The sequence below is a fragment of the Pocillopora damicornis genome, chromosome 13, assembly GCF_964200805.1.
Source record: "Pocillopora damicornis chromosome 13, jaPocDami1.2, whole genome shotgun sequence".
NCBI classification, from domain to species: Eukaryota; Metazoa; Cnidaria; class Anthozoa; order Scleractinia; family Pocilloporidae; genus Pocillopora; species Pocillopora damicornis.
Window position 1 is genome coordinate 3,723,717 of NC_142682.1, and position 22,126 is coordinate 3,745,842.

The window sequence follows — 22,126 nt, forward strand, 5'->3', positions numbered from 1 at the left end:
GCAATTGATGAATTTTATAACAAGCGTTCTGATTGGCTGATGTATCGAATGCAATTGTCTCCAGGAAATCAAAATCAAAATGGCGGCGGCCACGACTGGAGGTCTTTTTGGCAGCGGTTCGACAGGTTTCTCTTTCGGAAGCGGTACCACTGGAACACTAAATTTTGGTACTGGTACTTCGACCGGCACTTCGGTAGGTGGAACCGGATTTTCCGCTATTAAACCCTTCGGAGCTTCTATTACTTCATCGACCATGAGCACGCCGTTTGGTCAATCAACGGCCGCTTCTACTGGGGCCACTTCTGGATTCAAATTTGGTGCTGTAGGCGCCCCTTCAACAGCAAATTTGTCTGTATTTAGCGCAGCAAAAACCGCGGCAACAGCTTCTACCTTGGGAACATTTGGACAAACCAGCCAATTAGGGCAAAGTACTTGTTTTACCTTAGGGGCAACACCGGCGTCTGCTGCAACAACAGGACTTAATCTGGGGAGTAGTCTGTTTAAAGGAAACACTGCAACGACAACCAAAACAACATTGCTTGGAACTTCTTCAACTGGTGTTGGGTTAGGACTGGGTAGTAGCACAGGTATTGGTACATTTACAGGTTTAAGTGCAGTAAAAACTACAGTGGCTACAAGTACTGTAGCCTCAACCACCCTAACTGGCTTAGGTGGGACTGGCACAAGCACTAGTGGTGGAGTCACCGGCACAGTCGGTGGTGTCACAGGGAGAGAGGGGTAAGTTGACAATATCTAAATTTTAACCAAGTTTCAGATCTTATCTTTCCTAGTACATGTATACAGATCATGTTACCTAGCTTCAGAGATTATCTTTTTTCAAAATAGTCATTACTGCAATGAGCTTATTCAAAACAGGGTTCTTACTAGAGACAGGGTGTTTATTTCTTTTTTAACCCTTTACTCCCTAACATCAATATGCATATTCTCCACACTGCTCCCTATACATTTCCTAAGGTGCTGACAAGGAGAATTTGTTCAACCATCAAGAGCTTCTTAAGTTGGTGATCATCTCCTTTGTTCTCATGACCTTAATCTTTCACTCAGGAGTGATGTTATAGGGAGAAAGTAGATGTTAGTCACTCATAGGGGTTAAAAGATTAAGAAACAACAGAATGTGAGAAACAAAGCTTTGATGTTTATTTGTAAACTGTAAATTCAGGGCGTGAAATTGTGCCTAATACAGGCACCAATGCGTTTTTCAATTTGGCAACCAAATCTTGAAAATTAGTTGCCAAATTGGCAACTAGAATGTTCATCACAACCATACCGAGAGACATAGTGAATCAAAAAGATTTGCAAAGATAAATCTGTGGCAAACTTCCTTGTTAAGTATGTTTCCAAAACTCAGCACACGCATCTCAATCAATAACTAGACGCCATCTTGGATTAATTTCACACCCTGAAATTTAATTTAAAAATGTACAGTGAATATTTGTATAATAATGGTAGGGAGTGTACTGTGAGCAATGCTTTTACAAAAACAGAATAGGGAAGCTTATTGGAATGAGGGTGCTTGTGCAACAGGGGCACTTAACAAAAATTAAACATGCTTACCAGAGAGGGGGAAGCTTATTGGAATGTGTGAACCATCTGTAAGGTTTGAGTCTTTCTCTTGATGGTAATTTGAATATGCCCAATTTTAAAAAGTAATCTCTCAATCTAGTACTGTTAGGTGATATGTGATGGGACATGCTTGCTCAGGAATTAAATCAGTGATCTCTTTTTAAATTTTGTTTCAGTGATGTAAAAGATACACCTTTGCCTAATACTTTGAATGAAATTGCAGAGCACATCAAGTAAGTTTCAGGGACACTTCATCAATGTGATGCCTGTGTCTGTCATTTAATTAAGTCTCAATCATAGTTACAAGGATAACAGTAATAACATCAACTATATTGAAAGAATGGTTAAGTTTGATGCTTTGTTTTTCATTTTGCAAAAGGTAACCTGAATTTCTAAAGCTTGAAGTTCCCAAGCCCAGTATGGTTTTGTGACTCTTTCTTGTATAAAATTCTTGTCCATTCAAGATAACCCTTAGCAGTCTTGCAAGAGTTCCCCAACATTTAACTTCTCCCTAAAATATCCGAATAACATTCAGAAAACAGGGAGTGGATGTACTCAAACTTATCAGGTAAAAGTTGTTTTCTTGATATACCACAAAATTCTTATAACTAATTAACACAGAAATGTGTAGCAGCTAGTAGAGAGAAGTAACATTCAGGATTAAATGGTACCAATCCATACTCCTGGGTAGAGAGGAGCATAATGAGAATGGATTGTCTTACCATAAAACACAAAAAAAATCTGGCTAACATTTTGTCATCCTCTGTTCATCTGCAGCAATATTAATTTGTGGTAAGAGCTATCCACCACTATGATAGATCACTAGTATTTGAAATTCATATCTTCACAGCTTTTGGGATTTCGAATAGTTGACTGGCAGAGGATTTAACGTTTCAAGCACCTTAATTGCTGTTTGTTTTTGTCATAGAAAATACGTCAAAGAACAAAAGGAACACAAAGATGAGATTTCCAGAGCATCAGGGAGTTTATTAGATAAAGTAAGAGAGGAAACCATTGCCCTAAGACAGGCTCTAGCCTTGGTGTCCAACAGTATTCAGCGAGATGGATGTTCCGTGGAAAACCTCAAAATTGATGTATCCAAGGTGAGTTTCTTTGCTTTTAGGCGAAAGAGAAAGTTAACTGTGCTTACAGACCCTGATCTAAGCACCCAGAGGTTGCGAGGATTTTTGCTAGTTATTTATTGTAGGAGTTTGTCCCATATGTTTATCGACATAGTCTTCTCTTAACACTGAGGTAGATGGCAAAACATGGGCAATTTTTTTTTTGTTATGGCTTTCACTCCTTGTTTTTAAAAATGAACTTGGGAAAACAAAACTTTGATTTGATATTTAGGAGCTGAAAAATGCTGAAATTGCACAAAGAACCAATGATATTCCTCAACCCTTGCAACACGAGAATGTGGCACCTCAGGAGTACTTTCAACACTTGGTAGAGTCATTTGAACAAAGGATGTTGATGTACAGGATACAGATTGAGATTATGGAGAGCCATCTTGCTTCCATATCCCAAGGGCAAACATTGACCCCACAAGGTGCGTATTGAGCATGTCAACAGAGGATCTGTTTGTACAGTGGAACCTTGATTATCCCGACCTTGATTATCCAGATTTCTAGATTATCCTGACTTTTTCTCTGATCCCAATTTTGTCATGAATATTTATTAGTCGCGATCAAGATCCGTGGCCATATTCTTTGAAACTATAGTGTTGAAAAGGGAAGTATGGGCATGTTGTTTCACTTTCAAAAAGCAAAAGCAGCACTTGTATGTGTCATAGCTAATGAAGAACATTTGAATAATGTCTGATTGGCTTAGATTTGCTTTGTTATTGGCTTGTTTGGCATGGTATGCAAGATAAACAAGCCTCACAGTGTCACGAATATGTTATCATGTCCTTGATTTGTAAATGTTTTGTTTTACGATTAAATGTTGCTTTCTTAGTGTAATCAGTTTTTGTTCCTCAATAATATTCATTTTCTTGATTATCTGGACCCTAGATCATCCAGACTATTTCATTTAGTCCCAATGAGTCCGAATAATTGAAATTCAACGATAGTCACTCAGGGGTTTCAAACAAGCTGGCTGCCACAGGAGTTCCACTGGCTACTTGATAACATGTCACCGGTCACTCTGGACAAAATAATTACCTTTTGGTCCATATCACACATTTCACCGTCACCTACTTCTGCAGTCTGATGCTTTCTACAGAAAATTTTGAAACCCTTGCTCATTTGTACAACACAGGGCTATGACCTCAAATTCTTTCAAAATTGCCTTTTGAGGAATGCAAATCATAACATGGCCATCAAGGATTGAAATTTTAGATGTCAGAAAAAGTTGTTTGTGGAGGTTCACAAAACATCTTAATACACAATTAATTGGATAATCAGAGGCAATTTTCACAAAACATAGAACAGAGCATTATATATAGTGTTGTTTGCAGACAGTTGCTGCACTTCTGCTGAAGTTATACAAACTTTAAATCTTGCTGCAACGTTAGTTGCCACTGCTTTTCTCTGCTGGTCATTAAAACCATTGAAAGTGGTCATAACTTGCAGGGCTGCAATGTAGGTGTCACTGTATCATCCTAAATATTGGTCTCTGTACTTTTCTGAATAATAACACTTACCACTTGAATGTTTTGCCATTTTGGTCACGTTTGCAAGTAGAAATACTAAGTTGTGTTTTCTGTTTTGTTATGTTTTGTTTACTCAGATCTTTCTGAGGTTATGCACAAAGTGCATGAAACATTTATTGCTTTAGCAGCCAAACTACATGAAATCCATGAAGCTGTGAAGGTACAAATTTCAAGCCAAATGTCATGTGTTATTGATCTGTCATGTTGGTAGGTGGCTCATGCCACAATTTGTTGTAGATAAAAACAGCTAATGAGGAAAGTTCAGCCACATTTTAATTGTCCTGTTTTCTATGATCTTTTTTATCTGTTCTCTGTCTCTCAGACTGAAAGACAACAAGGGCAACAACAACTCTAATTCTGCTCCTGTGTCAAACATTTGATATTTTTAAATTTCTTACAGATGCAAAAAGAACACTACCTTAACTACAGAAGAGCTTACTTTAAAGACAGTACAGATATTTTTTCTTACAGTTCAAAGGATTTATCAAAGACTGGTAAGTGTTAGGCACATACAGTTCACTGTTGTCATAAGAAGCCTGAAGGCAGGGGAAATCCACCACCTGTCTGACCATTGCACTTGTCACTTCATTAATTGTGATCAAAGACAGAAAATAGGTAGTTTTTAACTCATTCTAACATTAATGTCTGGCTTCAAAAAATTACTCAAATATGTCCCAGAATGCCAAAGTCACATCTTGGAGAGTTTCAAACTTCAACTTTTTTAATAAACCCCAAAGCAGGGTCTTTTAGCTAATTTAGCCACCTACTCAGTTCAAATGATACATCTTTTACATTTTCCAATGATAACCCTGAAGGTTACAAATTTTTTTGGCTTTGTTATTAACTATTTGTTACAAACAGACCCTCAAGCAGACCCACATTGGTCTGGAACAGTGTTATGAGGAACTTAAAAGAAAGAAGACAAGTTTTCAGTTTTAGTGTCTGAAATCATTGAACTACTATTTTTTGTCAATAGGTGATACATACTAATGAAGTAAAACTTTCTCTCCTGGGTGTTTGAATCTTGGAAACTTTTCTAAAGTAAATAATTTATTTTTATTAAAATTTATCAGGTACAGAATTTAGACTTGGCCCCAGCCCTTTCAGGGTATTACCCAATAACTCAGCCTTGGGTGTGGCTACGGCGAATATTGCAGGTATGGAGAGGTAGCATGATATTTACGTAATGTATTTAGTCAGTGTGGAAAGAGCACATTATCAGGAGGTACACATGTAAAGCTGGAAAATGCTGTGCCCAATTTTTCCATGTATTTTGAATACTGTGTAGCTTCATAAACATTTCTTTTACCCACCATGACTGCATTGATATCAAATGTTGCTTTTCTCTTGTGTTTAAAAGCTCCAACATTTGGCCTCAACACTCTTCAGACAAATACAACAGGGTTACCAGGATCTTTAGGAGCTACAGGAACATCTTCCCTAGGTAACCCATTTGGTACTGCACCAGGACTTAGTGGTACAAGTCTAACAGGGGCCAGCACATTTGGGTCATCCCTTGGCACTAGTACTTTAGGGACCACCGGACTTGGGGCCTCTACTGGTCTCACTGGGGGATTTGGCACCCCATCTCTAGGGACCCCCTCAGGAGGGGCTTTTGGCTCCCCTGGGACAGGCCTTGGGGGCAGCACATTTGGTGCCGGAACATCAGCATTTAGTGCACAACCTAAGTTTCAACTTCAGAGGCCACCAGCTGGGAATAAAAGAGGGAAAAGAAGATGAAAGAATGGCTATGAGCAACATGGAGTGAGAACAACTAGCGCCTGAGCTGTAGAGCTTACATTAAATGACCATTGCTTATTTCTAAGTTTTTTTAGTTTTCAACTACTAAAATAAAAACAAGAGCATCTGTGTCACAAACCGGTTATTTCTCGTCACTTACCGATAACTTATATGTACAAATACGCAAATGTACGTGTGAAAATGTATGTTCATTCCTGTGCATTAGATTCTTGTAGTTGTTATCACTGAATACTGCTTACCTCTTTTAGCTAGTTGGCATTAGAACGTTAATTTATAATTTTTTTGCAGATATATCAAATTTCTCTAATCAAACATTCTCTTTTTTCTCTACTTTCCTGACTGCGTTTCCTTTCGCTGTTACACTTTTCACGCTTCCCCAAAATAAAAAGGTTCCTGTTTACTAGTTGCTTGTTGCTGTCACACGGCCTCTATGGATGCCTCATTCAATGTTCATTTACTTAGTTGAATGTAAAACATGGGACATTTGAAAGAGGTATGGGAGTTAGTTTTCAGATAAGCCTTCTTTAAATTGAAACACCATCTAGCCCGAGAGTATAACATTTTTAAGGTAGAATGGACAGACGCAACTTTCATGTTTTCAGTCGAGCTGATGCAAGCGCAAGGCGAGCGTGAAAAGAGCATGAGCGAGAGAAGAAGTGAGATAAAAGACGATAGGCGGCAATTTGTTGCGTTTTTTAGACCAGCTCAGTTAAATGCGAGGCGAGTGTGAGGAAGTGCGCAAAACAGGAAAGAGCGCGACAAAACTAACGACGGGCGTCATTTTTTTCCACGCTCCTCCACCTGCGCTTCCCGCTCCTTTCGCCTCTTACGCTTGCCAAACAAACGTAATAAAAAATTACACCAGTTAGATATGTTTTGGTTATTCATTTGCTCGTTTATTCATTTCTTTCGGCCATTTCTTTATTATTGTTTTCAGACAAATCGATACCCACATTAAAACATTCTTGAACACTATGAGAGCTCTCTAAGCCTTGGTGCAGAAGATCTGGCCTGGGTGCGAGCTTTACGTAGAACTCAGTAGGGGTAGGGTGGGAGGGTTCCTAAAAACTTGGAGTTGAGGCTCAGCCATGTGGACGAGCGCCATCTTTTGTTTTTAGAAATAATTCTGGAGAGCTAAGCCATGAAGCCTTCTTTGTTCGATTGCCTTTTCGTTGTTATTTATGCATCAGTTTCTGTTTTGGCAAACGAGGAGTCAATTAGCAACACTACAGAGAGATCAGCAAAAGATAAATCATCGGACAAAGAAGACGCGCAAATCTCAATTTGTATCCTTTTAATACAGCGGTAACTTTTAATCAGAATCAAGCCTAAAATATTAAAGTCGCATTTGCGAGTTTCCTTGACTCAAGCTTTTCAGATCGTGCGATTTTTAAGCAAAAACGCGCAGAGCAAACTCTCGCTGCAGAGAGTATACTAAAACTTAATGACTACTCCAAACAATATAAAATGGTTGAAATTGTTCTTGAAAAATTGTTTACGGTGAGTGGATGGTCTCCTTTATTACAACTGAGGTTGAATAGACTATATCATTCGCTAACACTTTTAGAGTTAAATAAGTGTTGGTTGGAGGCCTTGTTCGTTGAAATGCAATTCCATTTGAAGGCGTGAGACGATGCAGTGTTCAAGGGATTAAGTTATAATTTTATTAGTAAAGTGGCTATATTTACCCATATTTACACGTTTGATTCCCGTCAAAAGGGAGAGCACCAAGCGTCTAGGGACGCTTTCACTCTTAACCCTTTAACTCCCAAGATCTGATTGATAATTCTCTCCTCTAGCTGCTATACATTTCCTTTTAAATTGGTTATGAGAATTTGATGTTCAATCAAGATAATATCTTGTACCTGATAAGTTTGAGTATTCTCACTAGCTGTTTGGTGCATAACGTTTGCATACAATAGAGAGAAGTCAATTGTTAATCACTTTTGGTAGTCAAAGGGTTAAGATCTCATTACATAATTCTCCTTACTGTCTGCCATACAATTCCTATGATGATAGTGCAGAGAATTTACAACTGAATCAACTAATACCCCCTGATTGATTTTTTTTTATTCTAATCACTTTTTGCCTGATATTGTAGTGATATTGTAAGGAGCAATTCTGTCCCGGTCACTTGTGGGATTTAGTTAAAAGGGTTCACATGCATTGTCCTGTTTAACTTTTCAGACTCAATATTAACTTTCATGTTATTTTTAAAATTCTTTTCATGTTATTTGTAGAAACTTTCAATGGATTATGTGATTATATCTCTGACTCTTTTAAATCTATGGTCAAGATTTCAATCTCTTCTGTCATTACTATTATTAATCAGTATTGTTGCTTCTTAAAATACATTTTATTTCAGGAACATGACTTCTGTTATATTTTATTACTGGTGTAAAATAATTAATGGAATTTATTCCAACTTTTATATCAAACAGTAAAATATTTCATCCTCTGCTTCACAGGTATTACAAGATGCAAAGGTGAAAGTAACAGCATCAAGTTACATACCTGGACAAGCATTTCCTACAGAAAAATCAGAGTTAGAAGGTATTTAAAATCCTTTGATGTTTACTTATTTTAGATTTCACTGCACTGCCAGAACAATGAACAATGTAGCAATTTCTACTGGTTCTTACACAGAGGTAAATGGTTGTAACCCTGATAGAAAGGGCTTTTGATTAGTAGACATCTATAAACAAAAAAATGGGGTTAGAGTCTTAGTGAAAGAGTAGAACTGAAAGAGAACTGAGAGACAAAGCTTTTCCAAAGTATATTGCTTTCTCCTTTTCTCTCACTTTTGCTGCTCCACAAAAATGCATCTCTTATTTATTACTATTTCCAGCTTTAGCAAATGTTCTGGAGAATACTGCCCTGTTTGGAGATATTCTTCTGCGACTACCTGATATAACATACAAGGTAAGATCATACCATCAACACAGTGTTGAGGGTAGAAAAAGGTTTATACGTGACACATGATTGAGTTCAACAGAGTTGAATTTACACATGAATTTCACAGAAAGACAAGGTTAAATGAGATTTGAAGTTTTTCCTTTGAAATTTGTGGTGTGTGAAATACTGATTAAAGTACACAAGATGCATGAAGTTTTCTAAAAACAGAATCAGCACACCCCCTTTGCCTCTCTTGCTGTAGAAGTGTGCCTCTGCAGCTCAAAGAAAGGCATTTTGGGGGTAATTTAAATGGCTGAGTACAAGTTCTCAGTATATCTTCCCAAAATTAATGTCTATTTAAGATGTGTTTTTATTTGTTCATACTATTTCACATACCCAGAGTTGAGGGTGAAAAAAAGAGTGATCCAAATATGCTTTGTTCCATGATTGTATTTCCTTAAGGTGTACACTAAATCCAGAGAATGGGAACTTCTGGCCAGATGGAGTCTAAGCTTTTGCAATGAAACACACATTTATGATGAAACAGACTCCAAGTTATTACATTTGGTGAGTTATATTTTAAAGATGTGGTATGTTACGAAGTGGTGCATCCTGTGCAACAAAATTCAAAGTCTTATTCTACCAAGTGATGAGTTTGTTTCTTGTTTTTGATGGTAGATGGCACAAGAGTTAAGACTTCTACCAAGAGATCCAAACTACATCAATCCATATAGGCATGTTGGACACAAAGAGGTATAAATTGCAATTTCATTTTAGGTTCTTTTTTTTATATTTGAATGAGACAAGGCATGGAAAAAATGATGTAACATGACGAATATAAGAGATCCTCACAGCTATGAACACTACTGAACTAGTAGTTGAAATAAGACCTGAAAAAAATTCAGGCCTGTATGGGATTTGAACCCATGACCTCTGCAATACTGGTGCAGCGTTCTACCAACTGAGCTAACAAGCCAACTGCCTGAATTTTTTTTTCAGGTCTTATTTCAACTACTAGTTCAGTAGTGTTCATGGCTGCGAGGATCTCTTACATTCGTTTTTTCACTGCTGTGCACATGTATGATTTTCATATATCTTCAATCATTATTTCATCACTTGGATGGGTTATTTGGATCCAACATAATGACCAGCTCCCAGTTGGCTCGTTAGCTCAGTTGGTAGGAATTACGGTCAACTCGCCGACAGACCAACTCGCCGACGCCAACTCGCCGACGTATAAAATCGAGTAGAGACGAGTTGGTTGTCAATCCAATACAACTTATTAGAAGTTAAACATACAGAAAAGTAAACGATATTTAGTAAAAAAAAACACTGGTGAACATCTAACAGAAGCTCAAACATTGGTGAACATTGGTGAACATTGGTGAACATCACCAATGACTATAACAGCTTAAGACGCGAACGAGTTATTGTGCGACAACAACACCGTAAAGACTCATCATGTCAATCGCTCATATTTTTTAACGAAAACTTGGCTTTCTAGACGAGATCTTTAGTAAAAAGCATTTCTTTTTATTTGTAACAAAGTTTATAAGGATCTCAAGGTGAATAAAGTAAAGTAAACATCGCCAATGACTCAAACAGCTTCAAACGCGAACGAGTTATTGTGTGACAACAATACTGTAAAGACTCATCAAGACATCTCTACTCGATTTTATACGTCGGCGAGTTGGCGTCGGCAAGTTGGTCCGTCGGCAAGTTGACTGGTTACCGTTGGTAGAGTGCTGCACCGGTACCGCAGAGGTCATGGGTTCAAATACAGTATGGGCCTGAATTTTTTTCAGGCCTCATTTCAACTACTAGTTCAGTAGTGTTCATAGCTGCAAAGATCTCTTAAATTCGTTTCTTCACCACAGTGCACATATATGATTGTCATATATCTACAATCATGATGTAACATGTTTTCATTAAATTTCAGGGTTTGAAAGATGGTCAGAGTAAAGAGAAGACTTCTAACAAAAAGAAAAAAGAGAAAAAGAAAAGAAGAGGTCCAAGATTAAGCCATGCAGAATTGTAGGACTTATTGTTATTACTATTATTATTGAAATAAAATCTTTTGTAATTAGTTACTCAGTTGATTGTTGTGTTAAAAAAATACTAGTTTGGTGCATGACTGATACCATTGGTTTTGGAATGACCTAGGCTTAATTAAATTTGTGCTTCTGGTCAATGGCAGGAACCATGCTAATCAATAACTAATTTTATTTAATTTATACTATTACGCCATTGTACTGTGTAAGGGAAACAGCATTACACTGTAAAACAGCAAAAATGCAGATGAAAAAATACAGATGGAAAGGAGAGTCACCAAATGGCCACACCAACAAACGATCCTAACTTTAATTTGTTTTAATCCTTTTGGCTTCACTTTTTGAATGACAAACATTTAAGTGAAACTGATCTCTTTTGTTCCTCATGAGGGACACTTACTGGTAATAAATGGTTTTGCGAAGGAATGAATCCCTTAATTGATGGTTTAACATTTAATACATAGAGATATTTTGCTCATTGCCCATATTTTTCAAGTTCTGTCTGCAACTCATGGGCATGCTATATGTTATACCATCAAATAAGGTGTATGTAACAAGAAATAAGAACACAATAAATCAAATGTAATAACTGAAAAGATAAATGTGAAATAAGACACAAAGACAGACAACAGCTTTGGGAGTTTCTGCTAGAGCTTTACAAAAGGTCAGCCCCTTACTTGTTTGATGTTTGCTAAAATTGTGTTTTTAGACCAATTTAAGGGAGTTTATGATTAGTAGTGAAGTCAAGTTTTACTCCAGAGAACGCCTTACATTATTTTGCTACATTTATCAGTGCCACTCTTTTCCGTAACAATGTTCATTTAATGGAAAGTTCTTTTCAGAATACCAATTTACATTTATTTATTAACAATAAAATTCGACAACAGGAAAGCATTCAGTCTTGACCATTCAGTGATGTAATGTCTTCTTCACTAAACACATCTGCTACGAACACAACAGCTCAACTTTCAAGAATTTTGTGTGGATTGAAGAAGACTTGAAGCTTGTTTGGAAGAAGTGTTATTGTTATTGCTCTTGCTTCAAATGGCTCCCCATCAATTGAAAACCATGACGGCTATGAAGAATGAAGGAAACATTAGATAGCTCATGTTAGCCAAAAGAGTTGCCCAGTCAATGGATTATTTCACAGACAAGTGGTCAACACCATCTGAGAGTGAAACTATGTGTACCTTTTCATCCTTTGGCTCCAGTTTTAGCTGTTTTAACTTCAGGGATTTGCATCCTGAAATAGAAAATTTTAGTATAAGAAGTAACCTAACAATATTTATTATGAAAACTGTTGTGTTTTACAAGGATTTCCAGCCTGATAGAAACCGTAACAGCACACGTGAAAAATTACAAAATTTTTTTCATGTGTTTGATATCACCAATCAGCTGCTGACACATCACTTGCCTTTCCTGCCACTCATGAGATATTGAGTTTTAGACTCAAAGAGAAATGCCATATCTGAGTGAAACCATTTATTTTATTCTTTATGTATTTAATACCTAATCATTTTCATCATTACATGGTAAATGTATCAATTACTGATAACTACACATAGACTATTACTTGGTGACTCAGCCATCTGGAACTTGTACTGTTTTTCCTCTTTTTCCATCTTCCACCTATCAGATTGAAAGAAAAAATGTCCTGGTCAAGAGGCAATCTCTTAATAATCAATTTGATCAAATAGTGTCTGATTTTGATACCTGGTAACTTATTAATTTTTTCACAGCAATTTCATATTGGATGTCTAGGAAATTCTAGGATGGTCAATTTAAATTCATTGAGTTCTTTATGTGATTTGTCTGAAAAACTTATGCCACTCTTTTCACCAATCAGATCCCAAGACTTGGTTACACATTGAGCTGTTAACTCTTTAACTCCCAAGATCTGAATGTTAATTCTCCCCTCCATCTAGTACACTTTTCCTTGTAAATCAGTTAAAAGAGTTAGGTGTTCGATCAAGATAACAACTTCTACCCAATAAGTTTGAGCATTCTCATTACATGTTTTCTGGATAACATGGATATTATAGGGAGAAATTACATGTTGATCACTTCTGGGAGTTAAAGGGTTCAAAACATTAAAATTTTATTATGTAACCTACCCACTCTGAATAAACTCAGTCTTACTGAGATCTGATGGCCAGACATCTACTCTGAGGAAACCATCAGTAGTCTGCAAAATTGACCCACAAATGAAAGTGTTAATATTATTATGGCTCACACAACTTAACAATACTAACAGACTTAGGTAATAGTTTGCATTTTCTTCTTGAGTATAATATCATCAAGGTATTCCAAGAATGTCTCGTACCAAGTAATCTTCTGTCCTGAATGGCTCCACAGACAAGCCAAATGTTTGGATAGGATTGGTAATCCATCCGTCACTGATGGTGTTGCAGCTTTTTTCATCATCAAGATACCTTTGTGGTGCCTGGTTGAGGCTCTCACAGCTGGCGGTTGCAAAACCATGGGGCATAACCCCTTGCTGTGAGTCTGATGAAACCTCTGTTGATGTTGTTGGGTATGATAGTATTGTATCAATGAAAGGGGGCCAGTCCTGCATGAAAAAAAGAAACTTTAAAAAAAACATAAAATGAAATTCTCACCCTCAAATTCCTAAGTTTGGGGGGAGCAGTGATGGTGCAAGCCATCAGATCTTGGGACTTAGAGGGTTAAAGGAAATTAATTGTTACATCGAGAAAACACCCTCTTGTTTATAAGTTCATTGGACTATGTTCTCACCACATGTGTGCTGGAGAATTTCATTTGAAATTTGCAGAAGTTACAAATTAATCTCCTTTGTAAGTTACATGGTTAAGGCAAAAAAAAAAATACTCTCCTGTCTCTGTTAGAGGCAAATGTTAGAAAAATGGGGAGAAACATAGACTGAACGTACCTTCACAGCTGCCACAAGATAGGAAAGTTTTCTTCTGAATGGGCCCACGATCCAAAATCTTCCTCAAATAATTGAAAAGAGACTGATCACACATAAAAAACTGCTTTATAACACCTGTAATCTGGCATTTTTTTTTTTTGGGGAGGGGGGGGGGGAGTATACTACTTCATGTCCTGCCTAAAGAACACCTGACCACAGATACCCATCCTTATCAAGCAAGGGATAAAGTCAATTTTAGTCATTCATAAATGCTGTGAAAGACACCAACACTCAAGTTTATAATAACAGAAAAACATGCTCAAAAGAAACTGTAATGAATATCCTGAAACAACTCACTTATCTTCCTTTTCATTGGCATCTCTAAAAGCACCCCAATGAAGCTTGGACATAGCAAATGTGGAACGACCTTCATCACCCTTAACAGGAGCACAAACACAACAGTATTGTTATAATACTCACTTTTCGATGATGTCAACAAGAATATACAAAATTTTTATTGTAACTCAACCTTAATTTCCATGACATCTACTGGTTTAATGTATCCCTTAACAATTGCCAATGTTGCATTTCCAATCCTCCTGTAAAAAAAATTGAACATTCAATGTTCAATATAAATAAATTATCTTGGTAAAAGCCCATTCCAGGCAATCAGTTGGTAAAACAGAGCAAAATAGAAAACAGCACAATAGAAGTAGTGGAGTGAAAAAGCACAATAGGTTTGGCTCAGGTCCACTACACAACCAGACCAAAACCTCTGTTAAATTTTTGCTCCTCTGCTACTATTGCAATATTTATTATTAATAACTGTGCCTTGGTTACATTCCAGATGTCTGGAACAGGCTACTGTGCCAAAAGTTAACGAGTATAGACACATGGTTTGTACCCTATTTCATAAACAAATTTCAAGGACTTTTCCAGGACTCAGATCAATTTTCTTCATGACTCCAAATTTCACCTTAATGTAAAAATCAAATTCCAGAATTTTCCTGGTTTTCCAGGACCTGTACAAACCCTGTAGACAAACTTATCACTCATATCATCATAACTTTGATTGAACATCAAATTCTCATTGCTAAATTAAAAAATACACAGTAGGTACCCAGAGAAAAGAGTTATGAATGGGATCTTATGAGTTTTCAAAGGTTTGAATGTTTCATGCTCAAATATAACTACCAGTAATATTATAACAAGCACAGGACAACAACAACAATGACAACAACAATAACTGCACACAGATTGGGTGTAATTGCTAACAGTTCCATACCTAGCTTCTGTAGCATCTTTGTTTGCAAATATCCTGTTACAGAGAGAATTATGTGCTCCAAGAGGAATCACTCCGATAGGAATCTTGGAAATTTCTTCCTAGAAATAACACACCTATAAATAAGTACAAGTTCAAGTTTTACAAACATAAAAATTGAAATATCATGATTTATATTCCACTGTTTGACAACAACCAACCTGATCACTTCTTCTGAGCAGTCCAGTCACAACCTTGAGAAATAAAAAAGCAAGAAATTGTTGGACAGAAACAATTTTTCATTGAATGATGTATATTACATTCTTATTAAAACCTCTTTTTCTAATAAATAAATCTTTCTCAAAAGTAACCTGTGATTAGGCATTCTTCTGCTTTTGTACAGTAGATTACATCTGCACTCAAGCAAATTGGCCCATCCAAACCTGGACCTCTCGACTTGGAGTCCAGAACACCAACTGTTAGGTCACCTGGTCTCCCTGTGTCTTTGTACACAGGGTATCCAATATTTCATGTCGGTAGAATAAAAAAAGTATCAGTAAGTTGATTAACTGACCTCAAGTAGTGTGCCATCTCCTCCAGCAACAATAATACCATCTGTTTTTGGATCAATGTACTGCATCAGGGTTTTAATTTGTCCTTCGTAATCTGTCTGAGAACAAAAACCATGAATAGTATAAAAATCAACCTCTTTCTTAAGGATCAGAATCTTATAATTGTACAAATGAATACACTTTGTTACTACTGCAGGTAAACAAATTCTCCTTGCCAGCAACTAAGAGAATGTGTAAATAACAGTATGGAGAATATGCAAACTAATTTTTTGTTTTGTAAGGTGTAAGGGGTTAAAATGAGTGAGAAATCAATTACCTTGACAATGGTAACATCAAGCCCTGCTATATGAAGAATTGGTTCTGCATTTTTCTTCAACAAAGTCTCTGCACTACCACTAAAGGGAAACAATCATATTGTATTGGAATGTGTAGCGTTAGAAGACAAAGCACATTGATATGTACAATCAACATATCTTTTCCAGACAGCTTGCATAAACTAATATGTTACATCATTATACTTTACAGGCAACAATTTTGATTTCTCATTTTGAAACATGTAAATCTAGTAGGACATGTAAATCTAGTAGGAGAGGCAATTTCCTGAACATGAGACAAACAAATATTGAATTATGTAGACAATCTTGATTTTTTTAGAAATTCTATTGCTTGGAATGGCCTTTAAAATAGCAATACTCAAAATTTGGTGAGTAAAGATTAGTTCAATAAAGCTTTGAAAAGAAGCCAATCAAATTAGTGTCTCCAAAGGAACTTGTACCAATTTGAACAAAGACATTGACAACTTTGTATTTATTTAAATCAATATTTCAATTGCATGTAAACTCAAATTTTATGTCCCAGTATTTTTCTTAACAATTTTTAGCAAGCTTTTATCGCTAGTTAGTATCATCATTGTAAAGGTCCATAACAATCTGGTGCTGCCTTTTTCAACATGATCCTTCCAAATAAATGATATAAGTATCTCTATGTATTTCTTATAGAAATGAAGCCTAGCACCTGTTATCCCATGCTACTTTATTGTGTACACTTAAGATGTGCAACAAAATACCTCTCTAGCCTGCAGAGCAGGGGTAATTTTGACAAGCCAGTGCTAAGTGTTTATTAAGCGAGGATTATGGCCACCATCTTTGATTTTAATGACAGTGAAAGGGGGTGTGCCCCTCCCCCACTGTTGACTCTGATTCAAAATCAAACATGGCCGATTGAATGAACAATTCCTCACTTCTTAATGTTAACTTGCATTAATAAGACACCTACACTGCAGGCTAATACCTGCCAGATGCTGGATTGAAAACCAAGGTCAATCTTCTGGGTTTTCTTAATGATGGCAATGTTTTGTCACCAAAAGCCTGTTGAAAAAGAAGAAAACACAACAAGTTGATAACATTTTCCAGTGAATAGTTTTCTTGAAAATAATGACTTCCTGGTGAGAGGGTGATATAACTTGGATCCATGATAATTTGCTATCATAGTGCTACCCAACATGGGCAATTACCGTAATTTCCGGTCGTTTACCCGTGGGTAATCTGTTGATTTTGCATTAAACGCGCGCCACTGCAGGTAATAGGGAAGTGCGGGTTATGTGACAATTTTAAAATCCAGTGGGAGTTGAATTGAAAAAAAATATCACCAACATGCGTTTCCACCTCTCAAGTAAATTTTATTGTGTTAATAGTGCCGCAAAGCGGCACGAACACATGATGCCGACTCGAGTTTATTTCACGCATAATTAGTTGCGCGACGAACAAATTATTATCGGCACGCGTGAAAACAAAACCTTGATGGTGACAAAAATTATCCAAAGATATCCGGCGCATCAGTAACAAATTTCCATTTAACACTAGCTTGAGCTAAAGAGAATTTTCCCGTGTTAAGGGACTTGTTAGGCCCAATAGAACCGGAGATATCGATTTTTTCAGAAATCGCCGACAGTACTTTATAATTCAAGTTTTTAATACTCACCCAGCTTTTTTTCAATAAATCAACATGGCGCTGAACGATTGCTCGCACAGAATGTGGCCACAAATTCGCATTCTGTCAAGTATGAAATGTTGAGATTTGGGCATGGGCCGCTAGTGTTTTTACTGTATAATCTTATCAATAAAGTACATGCTAATATTGACACAGAATTGTGCACGCGTCTGAATTTCTTTGACCTTTAAACTCGACAAAGACGCTTTCAAGTTTTCGAAAGTTGGATCAGACAACTTTTAAAAGACTGAAATGTATCACCTTAATGTCACGTTTTTGCCACCAAAAAGTTGAATAACAACGTGCGGGTTATCCACCAGTGCGGGTGATCTGTTGACTTTTTTTTTCACCGTATGCAATAATCGGCCGGTGCGGGTAATCGGCCGTGTGGGTAAACGACCGGAAATTACGGTACTAAAAAGAAATATCTGAAAACCATTGATATACCCATTAAACAATTTTTACTGAGACTAAATGAATTTTGACAAGTTATTTTGTTATTCTCCCACCCCTAAGATACAGAGAGCCTCTAAAGGGTTTGGAAAACCAATCAATGCTCTCCCATTTTCATCAACAAAAAACTCTAAAGACATGATCAAACAATTTCTTACAACATTTAATGATTATTGAAAGTTGATTTTGTCATTATTCCACCCTGTGATACAGACAGTCTTAAGAGGGTCTGGAAAACCAATGTCCACCAATTTTCATCAACAAACAAACTCTGAAGACATAACTTACTTTTGCTTCATGGCATAGTTCTCTTCTTATCATGTACTCTCTGCCAAAAAAAAATTAAGTTTAAAAATTAGCTCTCTTTTTTCTTCTCCAAAAATAGTAATACTCAGGTGCTTGATCTTCATAGTTACTCTCAATACTGAGAAGTGTCTGTCTTACAGCATTAACCTTTCACACCCTAACATCAGTATCCATATTCTCCATACTGTCTTTACATTTCCTACGGTGCTCACAAGGATAATTTATTCAACAATCAAGAGCTTCTTCAGATGGCGATAATTTCCCTTATTCAAAAAAGATATCGTAAGGAGAAATACGATGCATATCATTCTAAAGGGCCCATTGTTTGTCGAATTTCAAACATGCCAAAGTCCAAGCAACAAAACAACAGCAAAATAACAAAGGATATAGAGAATCCTGCAAAATATCTGGAAAATCCTTCGTTTTTGCGCAGGCCAAGGATTTCACGATCTCCAATTAAATGATACATGTACAAAGAAATTGATTCTGTTCTATCTTAATTTTAAGCCGATAAAATCTTGCCTGTACTTATTAGCTCCGTAACTCATCAACCATCCTGCAAACAGGGCAGCAGCAATTGATTTCTTTCTGTGTTTTCGTATCGTGTAGAACCAGGGTTTTCCGTCCGCCATGATGAAAATCCTGCCTCTTCTCCAGGTCCTATCGACTGGGACGCACAACAGAATTCAAATATGTGTTCCATTGTGTCTACGAGGATCTTGCTTGCTCTGATTTTGTGACCTTTTTTAAATTAGAAAAAGAAGGTTCCTAAGAGAAAAAAGTGGAAAATGCTTTCTTAACACGAAAAGGATTTAAAATTTTCGGCATGTTGTAATTTGGAGATGTTTTAGAGAGCGAAAATAAATTTAACAAATGGAATTTTTGGGAGCGAGAGTTAGAAAAATTTATCTTAGTGGAAATCGTCGGCCTGATGAAACACTAGTTTCTTTTATCAGAATTTGAGTTTTAAAATAACAAGAGAGGAATAATTAAGATTGGTTTTTTTTGTCTTTACACATTCGTGGTTACACAGTATTTCCGTTTTTTCCTTGGAAAGCTTCCTAAACAAATTACGTCTATTTTTTCTTCCACTATGATTAATAGATATTATGACTCAAACATTTTCAGTTTTATCTTTTTTACCTCTCTCTCCGCGAGATTGGTAGTTTTCTTTTTCTCTAGGACGTTTTTAGGCTTCTGTCTTATTGTTCTTTTCCTTTTTTTAGCATTCGACCGGCAACATCAGGTATCATTTGTTCATCTACTGAACCCACTGGCTTTTTCAATTCCTTTGACCAAGCCGCTAACGGTTGGTAATCCTTTTAGATGAAATAACACCTTTGCGGTATATAACTCACAGCAAATTCTATCTATTTATTATTCTTTTCCTTTTTTAGCATTCGATCGGCAACATCAGGTATCTTTTATTCATCTACTGAACCCACTGGCTTTTCCAATTCCTTTGACCAAGCCGCTAACGGTTGGTAATCCTTTTAGATGAAACAACACCTTTGCGGTATATAACTCACAGCAAATTCTATCGGAAACTTAATTACTGAAGCCTTCGAGAGCAAGAAGAATTTTTACTATTGCAAGTGTTTTTTGTGTCTGTGCATGCACTTTATACTTTAACCTGCAAAAATTTCCCACGTTAATTGTATAGAAAAAGTTCCAGGCATAAAATCTCCCCTAAAAACCCTTAGGGCTGGTTATTAAACAAAGTTTATCCATTGTCACGACACAAAACCGCGTCCTTAACAATCCTCGATTTTTGCGAACATTTCATCTGAATATTTATTTTTGCAAACAGTATCAAGAGGGCTGAGAGTGAAGAAATGTAAAATGGTTTCCGTGTTTACATAGCCTGATGTAAACACGCGGGAGATTGGGAGAACACGAGATAAGCGTAGGAAACCACGACGCGAAGCGGAGTGGTTTCCAGCTTATTTCCAGCTTTTATAAAATAACTAATGAAAGAGCCTCTTCTTGCAACGAAGGAAAGCGACGTGCTTGTTGTTGTTGTTCATTTGGCTTTTCGGCCGTTTCTTGAATACTAGGAAAATTAAACTCGAAAGAAAAATTAGGAAAATCTTCTTCTTCCATTTCTGTACTCAAAACAAACTTAAAGAAACTGAGTTACTGCTAAATAAATAGCAGGGAGAACTCCGCGAGAAGATTCAGTATGAAAACCGTGTTTACATACGCTCATGTAAAATTGTTTTATGGCCAATCAGAGCGCGCGTACTATTTGAATTATTCTATAATGAATAATGGAAGGACACTTATTTAGTTTAAATCAACCTTCTTATAGAGACAGCCTAAAGCCAGAGGTTGGGTAAAACTGTGGTTTGGGTTAGACCTCGTGTGGCCCTTGGTTTCCAGTTCCCTCACAAGTGTCCTTGTATCCTCCAGAACAGCTCCTCCCCCCCCCTCCCCCCCTCCCCCCTTTCCCTTACCTTAAACTTGGGCAAGAAAATGGTATACGTGCAGGTGTCATTTTTTCGCGCGTGACTCGCCCTTCGGGCTTGACGTGTCTGAAAAATAAATGGCTAAAAAAAAATACGCCTGCCAAGCGCATTATATCAATTTCGGCATCGCCTCAAAGAAACAAAAGTACTGAATAATTTTTCCTAAACAAGCTTTTTCTTTATATTAAAAAAAAGAGGCAGTCGGGGCGGTGTTTCGACTAATTTTAATTAGTGATCGATTCGCTAAAAAAGTATCTTTTATTTCAATTTTTTTCGTTTTATACTTTCAAGGTAAACTCGTTTATGAAAGCATCAGATGATCTGAAAATAGCCGGAAGGAATAAAAAATCAAATGGCATTGCGTAACTTCCGTCGCTGACTTTTCCCGCTGTGAGCCGCAAATGGTGGCACGCTGCTGGACCTTATGTTCGGGTTTGAGCAATGGAACCGAGCACATAAGTAGCGAAGTAACGAGGGTAAATTGAGACTTCTCGCTCCTACGGCTTCGTCGCTTGGTTCCATTTTCCTTGAACGCTTGAGAAAAGAAAACAGACAGATATGCGTGGAGCTTCGAAAACGGCTAGAGACAGCTATGTTTTGTTATCTTCGAAGTTTTTCAGTGTGAAGTCCGATATGCCGACAAAGCATTCTTGTATTACCTTTTGTTTTACAAGCACGTCTAACGAAAAGAACATTGGCTGGTATTAATGAGGTACACGAAACAGAAAGAAGTATTTTCGTGATATTTTAGCCCACCTTTCCTTTCCTTCCTTTCCCTAAACCATAAACCCTTCAAACCCTTAAAGTGACCAGCATCTAATTTCTCGTTGCAGTAACACTGCTAAGAATGAAGGTGATAGACACCAGTCTTTGAGGCTTTGATTGATAAACAAATTCTCCTAGGCAATATCAAAGGAAATGTATAGAGAAGAGTATAGAGAATTTCGATACTGACTTTATAGTGTAAAGGGTTGAAAGGCTAAATAGAGGCGATTATTCGTAGTTAGTCACCGGAAAGAAGAAAAATTTTGACCTTGGCCTGGGAGGAAAAGAACTCTTTCTCTTCAACATCACATGCACTCTCCTTTCTGATTGTTCGAAATGATTCATGCTAGTTATTTAGAATTTTTGTGAATGTTACGGCTTAAATTACTTTTACAAAATATTTAGATGAATGAATAAAACACGAGCACACTTTTCCCAAAACTTAAACAACTAGGTGAGCAATGTCACTTGTGGTTTG

At 36.9% G+C, this 22,126-nt stretch overlaps 3 protein-coding genes and 1 non-coding gene across 4 annotated transcripts; 2 read left to right on the forward strand and 2 right to left on the reverse strand.

Annotated features, from left to right (window-relative positions):
* The first annotated feature begins 48 nt into the window (after positions 1 to 48).
* Positions 49 to 6,401, forward strand: LOC113678133 (nucleoporin p58/p45). Its single transcript, XM_027195000.2, has 8 exons — positions 49 to 738; positions 1,761 to 1,817; positions 2,513 to 2,687; positions 2,938 to 3,136; positions 4,318 to 4,400; positions 4,641 to 4,734; positions 5,314 to 5,397; positions 5,601 to 6,401. The coding sequence occupies exons 1-8, from the start codon at positions 80 to 82 to the stop codon at positions 5,978 to 5,980; spliced, it is 1,731 nt and encodes a 576-aa protein (XP_027050801.2). The 5' UTR covers positions 49 to 79; the 3' UTR covers positions 5,981 to 6,401.
* Positions 6,402 to 7,067: 666 nt separating this feature from the next.
* On the forward strand, positions 7,068 to 11,838 carry LOC113678144 (coiled-coil domain-containing protein 134). Its single transcript, XM_027195019.2, has 7 exons — positions 7,068 to 7,287; positions 7,380 to 7,501; positions 8,470 to 8,554; positions 8,850 to 8,923; positions 9,359 to 9,463; positions 9,575 to 9,649; positions 10,836 to 11,838. The coding sequence occupies exons 1-7, from the start codon at positions 7,143 to 7,145 to the stop codon at positions 10,932 to 10,934; spliced, it is 705 nt and encodes a 234-aa protein (XP_027050820.2). The 5' UTR covers positions 7,068 to 7,142; the 3' UTR covers positions 10,935 to 11,838.
* On the reverse strand, positions 9,800 to 9,872 carry Trnat-agu (transfer RNA threonine (anticodon AGU)). Its single transcript has one exon. It is a non-coding gene; the product is annotated as a tRNA-Thr (tRNA).
* LOC113678145 (acylglycerol kinase, mitochondrial) lies at positions 11,749 to 19,151 on the reverse strand. The gene is made up of 15 exons (XM_027195020.2): positions 18,938 to 19,151; positions 18,398 to 18,437; positions 16,958 to 17,034; positions 15,984 to 16,062; positions 15,670 to 15,765; positions 15,317 to 15,349; positions 15,120 to 15,217; positions 14,364 to 14,433; positions 14,192 to 14,271; positions 13,856 to 13,913; positions 13,271 to 13,516; positions 13,062 to 13,132; positions 12,521 to 12,576; positions 12,138 to 12,190; positions 11,749 to 12,022 (listed from the first exon to the last, which is right to left on the reverse strand). The coding sequence occupies exons 1-15, from the start codon at positions 19,045 to 19,047 to the stop codon at positions 11,909 to 11,911; spliced, it is 1,281 nt and encodes a 426-aa protein (XP_027050821.2). The 5' UTR covers positions 19,048 to 19,151; the 3' UTR covers positions 11,749 to 11,908.
* Positions 19,152 to 22,126: the final 2,975 nt, after the last annotated feature.